This window comes from Aplidium turbinatum, chromosome 18, assembly GCF_918807975.1.
Source record: "Aplidium turbinatum chromosome 18, kaAplTurb1.1, whole genome shotgun sequence".
Classification (NCBI taxonomy): domain Eukaryota; kingdom Metazoa; phylum Chordata; class Ascidiacea; order Aplousobranchia; family Polyclinidae; genus Aplidium; species Aplidium turbinatum.
In genome coordinates, this window is record NC_137489.1 from 12,377,178 (window position 1) to 12,390,549 (window position 13,372).

A 13,372-nucleotide genomic window follows, 5' to 3' on the forward strand; every position below is an offset into this window, starting at 1 on the left:
ACTCACTGTTTCCTGTGATGAAGTTGAACAAAAGGCTACCGCAATAAGCATGTATTGAGACATCATATTCAGAGATCGGTTGTCAGCAGGCAGGACACAATAATTCATATCAACGTAATTGCAAACACACTAGAAACAATTTAAAATACTGGCAGGATTTAAAAACAAAAGACACTCATGCTGTTTTCAAGAAATGTCATTAGCATAGCAAAAATACTTAACCATTAAGAATATCCAATTCACAGTGAAACACTTATTTCATAAACTGCATTTTCATTGCAATATTTTGATGATTTATATTAACAAACAGTGAGCAAATAGATTGCACAAACGACATTTAAGAAGAAACGCGGGCCTCTTGGGTGACATTGAAAGGATTACGTCCACGAATATCACTCTGGTCTTGGAGTTTCTGTAACTCATTGCTTCGGCGCCGGAGCTCATCCGACATGCCAGGTACTCTGCGGAAGTAAATCCGAGCCAGCGTGTGTTTATTCCTTACTCTTTGGATAAATACTTGTCCGTACGCCTGAAATAAAGGTGTGAGTTGACATTTAATGCTTTAATAAAGTCGAGTTTAAATTATAAGCCTCGACGTTTAGTCATACTCGGAAAGAAAACGAATAGTAGCCTACAGTGCTAGTAGTCTACTAGGGATTGTCGCTTCTACCATTTTCTAGACCTCTGCTATGCTTGGCATAAGCTACATCAGTGGTTATCAACCGGTGTGCCGCGGCACTCTAGGGTGCCATTTACGTTTCGCAAGGGTGCCGCAAGTTATTAGAGTAGCGTTATCAAATATGCGCACAGACATTGAAAGGATTTGCGTTAAAACTCAGCGCAAATTTCGCACTGACTTTGTTTGAAACGAACTTCATTAAATTGTACATGATATGGATGGATAAATCAATGCCGAGATGTGCCAGTTGCTAGTACAAAGAAGCCTGGACGTCCCAGGAAGACATGGAGTGATACCATAAACGATGACAGGAAGCGGTGGCAGATGACCAACACTAGCCCCCTAGATCGTGATGAATGGAGACTGAGGATGTGCCTTGCCAGACCCAGTCCTACCGGAAGAAGATGATATGATAGGAGCTGTAGTTAGTTTTGTTTTTACGAAAATTCTTTTCTAAATTATTTTTATTTAATGCAGAAAGTTTTTGGTTTGACTGTGGGTGCCACCAAATCTTTTGGTTGTTTTGCAGGGTGCCGTAAGCCAAAAAAGGTTGAGAACCACTGAGCTACAACATATTTCTGACCATCACAACGAAAAACAAACAAGCAACTACAGTGGCGCGGGAACTATTTTTCTCTAGGGGGGGCTGAAGCTGTCCTAGTGTTGTCAGCTTCTGGGGGGCTTCGCCCCCCCAGACCCCCCTTACATGGGGGGACATTTACAACTGGGCATTCGGTCTCCTCCTGTGCAAAAAAAAACGACGCTAAAACACACACATTGCGAATTGTAACAAATGAAGAACGGCAAACAGCAAAGCAGCTGTTCAGGAAATTAAAATGAAAACGAACAAATTAGAAAGTTATATGAAAACGACAGTTTGTAGAAATGAGCTCTCACGCGCTTACAAAGATTGATTTTCGCTCAGGTGTTTTCTCTATAAACTGTGTCATATGTTCTTTGACATCAACAGTGTCCAAAATGTTTTGGTGGACAAGCATCAACGCAAGATGAGTAGGCCTACCGTAAGTCGTTTTTGTGTCATTGAGCTTCTCAACCACGTTTTCAGGCGTCTTAGAGCAGAAAAAGAACGTTGTGATGATGCAACCGAAACCGAGAGGCAAAAGCAGAGCTGTTTTTCCACTTACAACATCGCTGAGCAAAGTAGGCTAAGTTCCGTTTTTAGGCTATCTTTTCTGATGGCATTGGGTAAGCTGATCTCAGTATCAGATCTTTCCTCACCGTTTGCATAGATCAAAAGGACCTTCTCTCTGTTGGCTGCTGTAAGCAGATCCGCCTGGTCGAATCTTCGATCAAGCTCAGCTTGAACCAAATCAAGGGCTTCGATGTATTGCCATTTCTACGCTCCTTCTCCCGCAGACGACAAAGCATCCGATTCCTCTGTGTTTCGAAATCTTGCTGGAGTTTTTCTCACTCGGGAATCCTTTGGCATTTTTAGGTTATTGGCAGACGCAAAGACGTTCGCTGCTTCCATAAGCTTGGAAACGGATTCATCTTTTCTGAGATTTTTGATCCGTTCGCGGAGAGTGGTGATTGATTTCAAAGCTGAAGAAGAAAGATCTTTGGAGCTGTCTTGCGACGGCTTCTGCTGGCTGAAAAACTTCCCCGCTGCAGGTAATCGCAAAATAAAGCCGCGTCGTGCGTGCTTGTTTTACCAAGCCGAATATGTTTGCACGAGCGTTTCCTCTCATTGCACTATACGCAGCGTTTCTTAACCGGGGGTGCTAGCACCCCTTGGAGGTGCTGGAATAGACTGTAGGGGGTGCTAAATGCATACAGTATAATATCAAAAAATGCCATTTTACTTCTCTGCATTTTTTTGTTATTCTGCCAGTATCAGCAGTTGTCATATCAATGATTGCTGTTTCGAAGTAGCCTACATGATTTGCTGTCATTGTAGTCATCTCCCAGTCAAATACTCAAATTGTTCCTGAGTAGATTGTGCGAACTTATCTGGTGGGTGTTTTGTTGTAATATTGTTGCTCACCTCTCGCTTCTAGAAACCACCATGGCAAAGTATCCAGAGTGGATACAGCAGCCTTTTTGGCAGACATGAGTGATCATAGGCTAATAGACTAAAGGAGGAGCTATGATTGACATGCAGGTGAATCAGAGTTGTGGGACAAACTTTCGTCCTTCCGCTTGCTGATTTCTGGTGTGACCAGTTGACGGCACATCCTGCATTGGCACGAGCAGCAATGGAATTGATCGTCCCATTTCCGACTAACTACCTGTGTGAAAAGGCGTTCTCCACCATGCTCCAAATCAAAACAATTGGCCGGAGTCGCCTTCAACATGGGTTGCTCCACGATATGAGAGTGGCTTTGACAAACACGCAGCCTCGAATAGAGAAATTGGTCACTCATAAGCAACAACAGAAATCACATTGATACATGTGTAACTAGTTACCCAGCTGAGTAACTTAAATATGCTTAAGTTTTTCCATGTTCTTTTACTATTCTCGGGTTCTCCTATTTCTTTTATCACCAATGACGACAGTAGTTTTGAAAAATAAACAAAATGATCAATTTGTACTTCGCTTTCCTTTCAATAGTGCAGGCCAAAGTTTAATGGCGGCGTCGAAATTTTGACATGCTATTTGATCACTGGCGGTAGGCCTATATTTTGTATATTTTTGTCGCCTAACAAACGGTGCTGTTGTTTTAAGAGAGTTGATTCACTTACATATGGTTATAATTGAATTTCTGTTGGTGAATGAAAGCCAAATACCAAATCCTGAATCAACTTCGTTAAAACAACTGCTCAGTTTGTTAAACAACAAGAGACTTCATTACAAAATATATCTTCAGCGATCTGAAGGCATGTTAAAATTTCGGCCTGTACTAAACTTTTGGTCGGTACTGTAGTAGTCTTATGTCAATGATAGTTAGGGGGTGCTAGACTGGTCAGGCCTGTTTACAGGGGTGCTAAAGCTAGAAAAGGTTAAGAAACGCTGCACCACGGTATCTTCTGTCATGTCGGTCAGACTTGACAAAGCAATATCATGTATTATTGTAATAAAAACAGAGAGAGACTGTTCACCAGGCATTTTATAATAAAAGTAATTTGCGTTCTTCTGGTGACTATTTACTAGGTTATTATCAGGAGGTAACCTAGTAAATAGTCACCAGAAGAACGCAAATTACTTTTATTATTATTGTAATGTTCAGAAGTAGCCTACGCATGAAATGTAAATATTGCAGAATGATGTCCAATAAACGATGTACCGCCGTGTTAGTAGGGAAGGTGGCTAGCACCGCCACTGAGAGGTATAGCTCCCTGTGATTGACGACTCTTTATTACAAATGATGAGCGCGACACGTAACAGGAACTCGATTCATCGTAGCAATTAGTGTTCGAAAAAATTTCTGAAATTATGTTATGTAGGCCTACCTTAAATTGTCAGAATTTTCTAGGAGGGGCTGAAGCAATTATTAAAAATTCCAGGGGGGCTGAATTTTCTCTAGGGGGGGCTGCAGCCCCTTGAGCACCCCTACTTCCCGCGCCCTTGAGCAACTACTATCCAAAAAAATGCAATTTGAACAGTGTTTTAACTTCGCTGCACATTGAAATGATGTAAAAATTGTCTACTTTCTTTGGATAGACTTACCTCGTCAAGATGATCCAGCCTGGAGTGAGACATGGCTTCATCTTTGGTAAGAAGAATACAATTCCACGGAGACCATTCTTCCTCCCTGTCCCAACGGAGTAGCACCAGATCGAAGAGATCATCCCACGCGCTGAGGATACTTTGGCATCCCCAAACATTATCAACCAAGTGCTGAAGATCTTTCTCCTGTTTTGCGAAGCAAATATCAATCATTTACACCAGACACAGCAAACGTTATATTTTTAATCTGTTTTTAATTGGTCTTCATTATAGCCTACAGTATTCCTGTCCATACTTATAGGCCAGTACACACAGGCCTACGTTTAAACCAGGACTGCGGAGTCTGACGAAAAATATACGATCCCGACTCCTCAGTTTATAACTGGCTCCGGCTTCACTGTTGCCAGTTATTTTTAAATTTTTCCTTTATCACTTTTTAAAAATTTATTTAACTTAAGTTGTGGTCGAAATTGATACGGCGACTTGCACAAGAACAAAAACTTTTATTTCCAGGTGAGGTTTTAAAGCGCAATACAGAGAACAAGAAACAATATTTTGAAAAATGATTGTAAACAAAAATTTTATTGTTCATCATTTTGTATCATGTCCGAGTCGACCTTTATCTAACGACTCCTACAAGCCAAAATCTCTCCGACTCCACAGCCTTGGTTTAAACACGCCAAAAAGTATCAAAAGTTAGTAGGCTAGGTCTATTCGTTTTGTCAATATGATTAATGTATTTTTGCGTTTCAAAATATTCGGAGATTATTCATGAGTAGGCTACAGTCTCTCACTTGTCAAGTAGGCCTACTGCAGCCTACAATGAGAATAACTGGCACAAGATGCCTTGGCGAAAAACGAAAAGGAGTAAAGTTAAACAATGTTTAAAATGCCAAGCTCTTGCAACTCAATGAACTATCGGAATCGCTGCTCCTTCTACTGCAAGTTATCGATTTTATGAGTAGGATGATATTTTAGTTTGGTTTTTGAATCTTTATCTTCGGACTGACAAAGCCTTGATCGGTTATTCCTGGTAGTTTCGCATACTTGTGGCGGCTTTTAAACTACCAACGCAGGGCCGATTATCGAGATTGACAGAGTGAAGTTTCCGATTGCTGAAGTGTGGTTGCCGGGGCATTATTCCATTTATTTATTAGATGCCGCCGAATAAAGAGCAGTCCTTAGAATGCGTTGCTCAAGCGCACACCCCGAGAGTCGAACCAGCGCCGCTTAATCTTGAAGCTTCTTCGTTCACCAAGACACGCGTTAACCAACTGAGCTGTCGGGGCGGACAGGGCAGGTATATCTAAAGAAAGGGATACGAAGGCTTTTATTGCGTCTGACAATAGAAGGGCTTTCGTTTATCGTAAATTATAATCTGTGTTTATCGTAAAGTGACAATTGGCACCGATAGTAGTTTAATAAATCTTGTTATGATAACTTGCATTGCGCTATTAGCATCAGGCCTGGATAATCACGACATGCTCATGGTTGCTTGTTAATTCAACTATCCATATACTTGCTTTATATCTAGCCTATTGCAAAGGCTTTGTTAAAAAACAGCTTACTGGTAACTTTTCAACTGTCTTTCCAAACAAGTAGTCTTTAAATATGCTCTACGTAACATTTTCTAACTGCCTTCTGTAGCTCATTGTACCAGCTGCACTACAAAATTTTCTACGATTTTAAAAAGAACCACATGTTTAACGCGCTACAAACTACCGCCCTGGTAGTGTCATGAGAATAAGGCAATCGCTGGGAGCCTTCATATCCCCTTCTCTAGATATCCCTGGGACAGGGCTATAACAATTCTAAAGTAACGAAATATTATAGAAATTAAAAGTGAATGATAAGAAATGAAAAAAAGCGATAAGGTAGCCTACTATGTGAATCTGAACATGTAAGCCCATAACAACAACCCCATGGCCACCTGTATAAGATAAGCTATCTTGCTGCCGTCACCAAACTTTTCCTCCGCTCTTCTGAGATCGCGAAGCATAGTTTTGTAATGAGAATGGTCTCGTCTCTCCCGCGCAGTATTGTCAAGATTTTCAGCTCTGAAAACATTTAAAGTAAATTAATGGATCAAAGTGGCACAGTTTGTGATGAATGCGGCACGCTACATAAAGAAGACGGTAGAGTGGGCTACAAGTAGGCTATCATAACTAACTATCTGCGGAAATTTTCATCAGCAAAAATAATTAAAACTAATATTTTCCCTTATATACCAACTGTAATCTTCCGACTACTGATCCACAGATAAGCTGCACAAACTGATTCTCGATTTACTTATCAATCGATTAGCTTAATTGGCCGCTTAAACGATGCAGTGTTAGTGCACCAAACTCTAAAAGATCAAATCCAGTGATGTCAGTTTGAGACTCATAAGCTGTTTGCAGGCCAGTCTACTACTTCGTACATGCTTCGTGGTCCAGTGTCATAAAATGTTACAACTAATGGGCGCAACATCACATCGAAAACAGTTTTTGACAATTTTCTAAAACCATCGGCCGCTCACTTTCAAGGAAGCTTCCTCTTTGCCGATGAGTATAAGAAGTAGAGCATAATATATCAAGCGGCTTACTTTTTGGATTTTCCAAGCGTTCTAGAATTAGCTTTGATGTTGAAGTCTGTGGAAGGCAGATACAGGTTGGCACTGGGGCAGTAATAAACGTTGTGGCGCATAGTGGTCGTATCTTGTGGCACCTAGGGTTTTTAAAAGACCAGACATTTTTTGTTGAAAGTAGACTAATACACCAGCCAAGGCAATTATATAGAAATTATTTCATGAAAAAAGTGTATTTTCTGTTTTGCATGCTACAATGATTGTCATTGAAGTATTTTTTTATTGTCACATGGGAAATGTAATTACTGTACAAGCAAAACATAGAACCGACCAACATAATGTCACAAATCAAGGACTGTTAAAAAAAAGCAAATTTATTTAATTCCACAAGCAGTGGTTTCGGTGGTCAACTTTCGACCAAAAATAGGCCAATAGAGGCGAAAGATACCTTAAGCAGCTTTGCTACTTCTGGGTTATACAAAGGATTCTTGCAATATTGCACAAACAAAATCGATATGCGTTTGCGCAGACCATCCAAGTGGGTGTTTGGAACCCCTCGCGTCAAAAGATCTGCTTCTCTGTTTATCAGTTCGATGATTTCCCTGGTTAGTTTGCAATCGTTTCCCTGCAAATAATGAACCTTTAACATCGTTACATCACTTCAAACACGAAATTTAAAAATATTTTTCAGCATTTTAATTTGGTTTTAAATCTTTATCTTCGGACTGACAAAGCCTTTGATAGGTAATTCCTGGCAGTTTGGCATACTTGTAGAGGCTTTGAACCACTGACGCAAGGCCGATTATCAAGATTGACAGAGTAAAGTTTCCGATTGTTGTTGTCTGTGAGCTATTCCATTCACTGGGTGCCGCTGAATGGAGAGCAGTCCTGAAATGCGTTGCTCAAGTGCACACCCAAACAGCCGAACCAGCGCCGCTTGATCTTGAGTCGGGCGCTTAACCACTGAGTTAACGGTACAGACAATTCTAGATGTATTAAGTAAAAGTGACTGCTTGACTAGAAGACTGCATTTCTTCACCCTAATTAAAAACTAACATGATAGTTTCGCAAGCATTGACATTAGTAAGACCAATATTTGATTTACAGCTAACCAGTTCACTATGTATAATTGTATATATTGGAAATATCATACAAACACCCTTGTTAGGTTAATCAAATGTATTGATGTTATTGCTAAGCATGTTTCGTGTCACTATAAATTATAAATGATTAAACCAGGTTGGGCAAATATAAATTTACAGTATTTAATATTACAAGGAATCTATGCGAGTCATTTTTCTCGAGCATTATTTATTTCAAGAGCATTGGTTTTATAGCCTATCAGTATCTATAAATAAACACTTCTTTTGTTTGCTTGCATTAAATATGTTGTTTTCATTCTTTTTACAACACCACACACACTCTTACTTCAACTGTGTGCTTGAGGGTCGACAAAGCGTCCAGACGTTCGTCCCGTGTAATATATTTCATGTTCACACTGTCGTAAATATCTTTCATTTCCTTAGCTTTGATTGTATTCTGGGTGTCCATCTCTGTGTACAGGCCGTCGTAGGCCTTCCATCGCATCGGAGCGGCTGCCTGCAAACATAAAGGGATACTTTTATGATGAGGATGTAAAAAAATGAAAATAATATTATGTTAATTTTAGTGATTGTAAAAATGCTTATACTCCGACTGGGAAAGCATCTTTGGATGACCGATACAGACCGATTACTAAGGCTGACAAAAAGTTTCTTGCAGTTATCCCAACCGCTGAATTCTTTGAAAGACCTATTTTTGATTGCACCGATCAGCATTTAACTCCACAGTTTTTAACTTATTGGGCTAGCAGGCTACAGTTTTACGGAGCTTTCGAAAGTTGTTCTAATAATTCAGTGCAAATTTCAAAGTTTAGGTCAGGAAAATCAAGAACGTACCGGGAAGGGCACCTTACGTCATCTGGATTCTGAGAGTAGGGCACTTTATGCAAAAGTGTTGCCAGATCTTTTTTTGCAATTCCAAACAAACTGGAATTTTTATTCATGTTGCTCAAAGTAGACCAATGCTTTCCAGTCAAAACTTTTAAATATTTAAAAGTTAATCCAAAGAAATCTCTTAAAAATTCATCAAACTATATGTAAGCCCGGATACAAGAATATCATAATCGATGTAATTTTTTTCATAAACTTTGGCTATTTAGCACTTAGAAATTACACCTTGAAAAGCAAAGACATTGCACCAAAAGCTTGTTTCGTACAGCAGTGCTTCTCTTAAAAATTGAATGGCTTTGAACTAGAGAGGCGTATTTGTCAGGCAGCAGCCTGATTGTTTTGAAAAGCTTTCCTTTTCAAATACTGTTGCAATGAGAAGTTGATACATTACACTTGAGGATTTTTTTAATTTTGGAATAAATTCACCAAAACAAGCATAGCTTTATATCTGAAAAAGTCATGAAAAGCATTTTTTCTAAAAAAAACGCCTGGAAACTTTTTCATTTAACCCACCCTCTACTCTGAGAATGTAGTTTCGCATCCCTTAAACTTCTAGAAATCCCTGGTCTAGGTTTACTACATCAATGATAAACGTTCAAGAAAATAAATTAAGTATTAATCACCGCTGTGCCATTGCCAAACACATCACAACTTAAAATAGTAACGTGTTAAGATTTTTAAAAGTTGGGCAGCAGCAATAGCCTATGTTTAGAAGAAAGCAAAGAATCCAACAGGTAAAAGTGATTCATACTTGAATTCAAGGATAGAGAGATGCGAAGATAAGATTCTCGTCATACTAAGCCTTCGGCACTAACGAGAGAGAGAGAGAGTGGCCAGTTACTTTCTCTCGGCCGCCTTTTCTTCAGTAACTACGCCCACCCAATTTGCTATACCCTGGGTCCAGGTGAGCGGTGTTTTTTTCTTTTAACAACCAGTTTAAACTGGTAGTTGAACCAGAATCATATAACTGAAAAGCGAGCGCCCTATCTGCTGTGCGACCTACCTTGCTTAAAAACTTTTCAATCGATTTTTCTTTGTTTTCTTTTGAAGCTTCGATCTCATGACGACCGATAGAAGCTATCAATTGAGCCTCTTGCTCAAGTAACGCACATAGAGCAGCTTTTCTTTCAGGTCCATCTAGCTCCGAGTCAATGTGGCCCATCTCCTCCATACGCCATTCTAATAGGAAAACCGATTGTAAGAAATGAGCTAATCTAAGATGTGTTAGATCCTTGGCCCAGTTTGAGCAAAAGCTAGGATTCTGAAAGCGCTACTGAAAGAGAACTCGTTTAACTAAAGAATAGCTGTAACAAGCGAGGATAGACTTTAGAAAATTACTTCTTGAAATGCAAACTATATTTTCACAATAAAATGCCGATTGATAAAGCTCAATTAGTCATATTTTTCAAACTGTTGTTAACAGTCTTATCCGAAATTTCTAAATATTAAACAGTATGAGCCACAGTTTGCCCTCTGAAATAGCTTCTTAAGACGACAATAGGCTACTAGTGCTAGCAATACTTTTTGATAGTGCAGATAAATAAGTCCAAATCAAATAAGATGTTGTTAAAACCCTAACGACTTATATGCTTATGAAAAGATCTTGAAATGTTCTATTAGATAAAAGCAAAAGTTTTATGAAATAATAACAAATAAACTAATTAGCTAGCCTTGAAGCCAAACAAAAAAAAATTAAAACAAAACTATTTAAATCCTAAAAAATAAATAGGGTGTACTCTATCAAGTTGAAACTTTTTTACAGCTTATATTGCCCTATGGACAAAAAAAATAATAGGGGGATTTTTTTCTAACTGACCAATTACGAGTACTATTGCGTCAAAAATATACAACTTCAAAACAAGGCTTTTTATTTGCAATTTTTTTCATTAAAGGGTTAGTACATTGAATTTCAAAAAAACTGTTCCATTATTTGAATGCCCATGTTGCTATGAACAATTCCTGAACATTTGAAGAAAATTAGACAAGAAATGGAGATGTGTCACAATCAATGTGCAAGGTCTCGCGACGAGCTGCTTTGTATCTTGACCGAACGTGCTGTTTTGATTGTGGAATTCTTATGCTATATGTTATTATCGGTTACTGTCCGGTAGTAACCTCTGATTGCGAAATCTTTATTATGTGACGTATTTCTAGAACATTTTACCCTACGTGCAAATCTGGAAGCTTCTTTAACTTGCTTGTTTACGTGTAGTGCAACCGACAGAACAATGAGTTCTTATGATGTAACATTACCTAACCTTCTCGAAGTTACTAGACCAAACAACCTGCTATAAATAGTGGTGTAATTTTTTATGATTATTATGAGAGTCGTACTATGAGTTGTAGATTATTGTTAATTGAAAGTTGAAGTAATTGAATACAAGTAGATTTGAGAGTTGGTGCTGATATAAATTGTGATCGAAATTAGAGTTACATCAGAAGCTGTGAGTGAACTTCGTTAAAGTCCTTCAAGAATTTTCATATATCATTTCTCGAGTAGAACTATTCGACATTTAATTGACTGCCTTTCGGTAATATTCCATTAAACTGCGTCATTGAACCTTTCCAAGTCTCTATCCTGGTAAGAGATAGAAAGAAATCGTGACATCGTTTTTTGTTTTGTTAAAAAAAAACATTTTGAGAAAAACGCCACTTAAATTTATTGCATCTGTCTAACATAGTGTGCTATAAATATGTCACCATGGCATAGTATACATATCTTTAATTCAAATGTTGTTTTAAAAATTGAATGTGAGAAGAGAATAATCAACTCAAAAATGTCAAATGATGATTGTTTTGCGAGTTCTGCAATCGGTACTGATGGTTATAAAAAAAAAACAATTTTGTTGCACAAATGCATTTAAAATTCAGTAAAATAGTTACATTATACAAAATCTTCATTAAATTTCCTACCTTTTAAAAACAAAAAAGTTAAATTACTAGGATTGTCGCCGCGAATTTATATTCTTCAAACTAAAAATTCAGTAACAAATTAAACATTCAATCCTCAATAACATCCAGGAACCAGAGCAGAGTTTGAGAGACATCAGTGTCCATTTCATTACTAAAACTAAAAACAACCTACTTTCCAATGCCGCGAAAAGCAGATCAAAATCTTGTTTGGTTTTTGGATTCATTCTTCTTGCAAACTCCTTTTTGACACGCAATTCTTTTTCTTTCCTTTTTCTTATTTCCTCCTGCTTCTCCCACTCCAATCTTCGATTTCGATCTTGCCTCAGTTCATCCACTACGTTGCGAGCTTGCCACCGGCGGATGTAAGATTGGAGGACAATCACCTAAATAGGAAGATAATGGAAGAACTTAAAGAGGAGAAACCTAAACTGGATAACAATCGATAAAGAAGACGGTGAAGAACTTAAACAGGAAAAATCAAAACTAGAGGAGCCTAAACTGGATGAAAATCGCCTAATCAGGAAGATAACGGAAGAATCTAAACAGGAGAAAAGAAAACTGGATGAAAATCGATTAAACAGGAAGACAATGGAAGAATCTAAACAGGAGAAGCCTTAACGATGACAATCGCCTAAAACAGGAAGACAATGGAAGAACTTAAAGGGGCAGACAACCCCATTTTCAAATGCAAGTTGAGAGTTGAAATACATAAAGGGGATATTCAAAAACACGTTGCACTTGTTTTTATGAAAAAATACTCATTTGTTCTCACGCAATCTTAAAACAAAGTTTTGGTTTTGTAATTCGAACACACACCGCGCGAACTGTTGTCGAAATAAAAATTTTTCTCGCGTGACGTCATGCGAGTACTGCTGGAGTCTGGACAAATATTTTGCTTGTTTTAGGTGTGGTTGTGGCATGCGTTTGCAGCAGTGGATAAGATTATTCCAAGTTACAATTGAAGTTCAGATTTAGTTTATTGTAGCCTTGGTGCTAGCTTACATCATTTTACAGACTACACTAAACTTTTTATTGGACGTTTAACCTAAACATTTTGGGCTAGACCTTGCAGTGTTTGCATAGTTTTGATGGTATTTAACAGCAGGAGATTTAGACAGTCAAGGGTTGCAGAGATTTGCATTTATTTTTTACTTCATGATTAGTCAGTGCTGTTTCCTGTGCTGTGTGCACGATAGGCCTACCTACCAGTCTCAGTATTTACTCATGTATTTCAATTTGTGATTGTGTATTGGCTAGACAAGTAGGCCTATATCTCAATATGCATTCTTCCCCAGTGCTGTGTGAGTAAACTAAGCTGAACTTGTTACAATTTGGTACTCATCATGCCAAATCGGTGTGTTGTACCGTTTATAACTGTTCATCTGGCAGTTCTTCTAGGCTACTGATAAAATTTCTTTGTTCCATTTTCCAAAAAATCGTACCATAAAAAAGAAATGGAACAAGTCTGTAAACACCACAAGAGTGTGGCCAGGATCAACAGAGTCCAGCACAATATGGCGACTCCATTTCAAGGAAACAGATTTTTAAAATCTTTTTCAATTTGACATGGATCATGCCACACGTCTCAATTTAAA

At 38.4% G+C, this 13,372-nt stretch overlaps 1 protein-coding gene across 2 annotated transcripts in view; it reads right to left on the minus strand.

The window, feature by feature from the left end:
- Window positions 1–36: 36 nt before the first annotated feature.
- LOC145787413 (IQ motif and ubiquitin-like domain-containing protein) overlaps window positions 37–13,372 on the minus strand; it is a 32,382-nt gene continuing 19,046 nt past the window's right edge. For both annotated transcript variants that reach the window (XM_082599154.1, XM_082599153.1), the window contains exons 12-19: window positions 11,950–12,160; window positions 9,868–10,043; window positions 8,302–8,472; window positions 7,322–7,498; window positions 6,892–7,013; window positions 6,238–6,364; window positions 4,308–4,493; window positions 37–529 (exon numbers count right to left, since the gene is read on the minus strand). In XM_082599154.1, coding sequence (XP_082455280.1) covers window positions 338–529; window positions 4,308–4,493; window positions 6,238–6,364; window positions 6,892–7,013; window positions 7,322–7,498; window positions 8,302–8,472; window positions 9,868–10,043; window positions 11,950–12,160 — 1,362 coding nt within the window. In that variant the 3' untranslated portion in view covers window positions 37–337. The remainder of the gene's footprint in view (window positions 530–4,307; window positions 4,494–6,237; window positions 6,365–6,891; window positions 7,014–7,321; window positions 7,499–8,301; window positions 8,473–9,867; window positions 10,044–11,949; window positions 12,161–13,372) is intronic.